The following is a 1,429-nucleotide window of genomic DNA, read 5'->3' as shown; positions in this document are numbered from 1 at the left end:
GGTGGGGTGAGCCGTGGGACCACCGCAGGATGAGCTGGGGGGTCCCACTGGGGCAGGCAGTGGGGCCCCGAGGGGTGAGCCGTAGGGCCTGGGCAGGAAGGGTGGCAGGGCCCCAGTGGGATGAGCTGTGGGGCCCTGCTGGGGTGAGCCGCGGGACCCCATTGGAGTGAGCCACGGTCCCCGTTGGAGTTACTCATGGGGCGCCGTGCAGGGTGGGCCCCTTGGTGGCAGGCGGTGCTGTGGGGCAGGAAGCAGCGTGGGTGCGGAAGCCAGCAGCCCTGTGCGGTGGGTGGGCTGTGCGCAGGGGTTGTTCGCATGCGCCCCACGGCTCACCCAGCCATGGTGGTGCCCTGCGCCTTCCTCGTACCCGTCCTCCTTCTCCTCTGCAGGCTGGGCCCCTGCCTTACTGCTGCCCACAGCCCCCCAGGTAAGGGAGCACATGGGCCCCAGGGGGGGCGGGAGGCCATGGTGCCCCATGGGTGGTGGGGTTGGGGGATGTCACTCCCCAGTGATGGTGGGCGACAAGGACAGGATGTGGGGCTGTGTGGGCTGGCGAGCCAGTGGGGCTTGCGCTAGAGACCCCGTGTCCCCCCAGTGCGCCCCAGGACCCCCGGCATCTACATGGCCCCTTGCAGTGGGGCTGCTGGGAGAGCTGGGCTGTGCCGGGGAGCCCTGTTGGATGTCCTTCCTCCTGCCCTAGCGCTGGAGCATCACTGGTACCACTGGCCCCATGGCTACCAGCCCTGCGGCTCTCCTGGTTCCATGGCTCTAGTGGCTGCACAGCTCTAGTGGCCACACAGCTCTAGTGGCCACACGGCTCTGCCGGCCCTGGGGCTGCCAGCTCAGCAGCCAGCGCTGCTGGGAGGGACCCTGGCCATGGAAGTCCCCCGTGGCAGGCCAGGGTGGGGGGCGGAGGCAGGATGCGATGCACAGATCCTATTGGCCCTGTGCATCAGCTGGGCAGGACGGCAGCCAGCGGATCTGCACCAGTTGCCCTTTCCATCCCCGTCATGTCAGTGGTGCCGTGCGCAGATGGGGGATGGGGGGCGGGGGACAGGTGTGTTACGGATGCATGCACAACCAAATCCAACAGGTGTTAAAAGTCAGATTTATTCTTCATTAGAAAAGTTAGTTAGAACTCCGGTAATATTTTATAAACCACAAGCTCAACGATGTAAGGGGAATTAGTACTACACAGCCGACTTAAGAATCCTTAAAAGTGATGACTCAAACTGCGCATTATCACTCACCTAAAAGATGAGGGCGCTCTCCCTCGAGGAGTTACCTCGGGCGGTGCCCTGACCCAAGGGGGGGTCCCCAACTGCAGACCCGCTGCTGCAGGGCAGACTGATTCCCACATGCCCTCCAGCTTATACCCTTGTCGAATCTGACCTGTGGTCATTTAATCCCTATTGGCCAAGAAGGTCAC

General features: G+C 63.6%; 1 protein-coding gene across 1 annotated transcript in view; it reads left to right on the top strand.

Annotated features, from left to right (window-relative positions):
- The first annotated feature begins 271 nt into the window (after positions 1-271).
- IL2RG (interleukin 2 receptor, gamma) overlaps positions 272-1,429 on the top strand; it is a 9,350-nt gene continuing 8,192 nt past the window's right edge. The window contains exon 1 of the mRNA XM_010565291.1: positions 272-427. Within this exon, the coding sequence (XP_010563593.1) occupies positions 316-427 (112 nt within the window). The 5' untranslated portion in view covers positions 272-315. The remainder of the gene's footprint in view (positions 428-1,429) is intronic.

The sequence above is a fragment of the Haliaeetus leucocephalus genome, unplaced genomic scaffold (assembly GCF_000737465.1).
Source record: "Haliaeetus leucocephalus isolate CR32 unplaced genomic scaffold, Haliaeetus_leucocephalus-4.0 Scaffold189, whole genome shotgun sequence".
Lineage (NCBI taxonomy): Eukaryota > Metazoa > Chordata > Aves > Accipitriformes > Accipitridae > Haliaeetus > Haliaeetus leucocephalus.
Note: the sequence above shows the minus strand (reverse complement) of the source record. Positions and strands in the feature narration are given on the sequence as shown.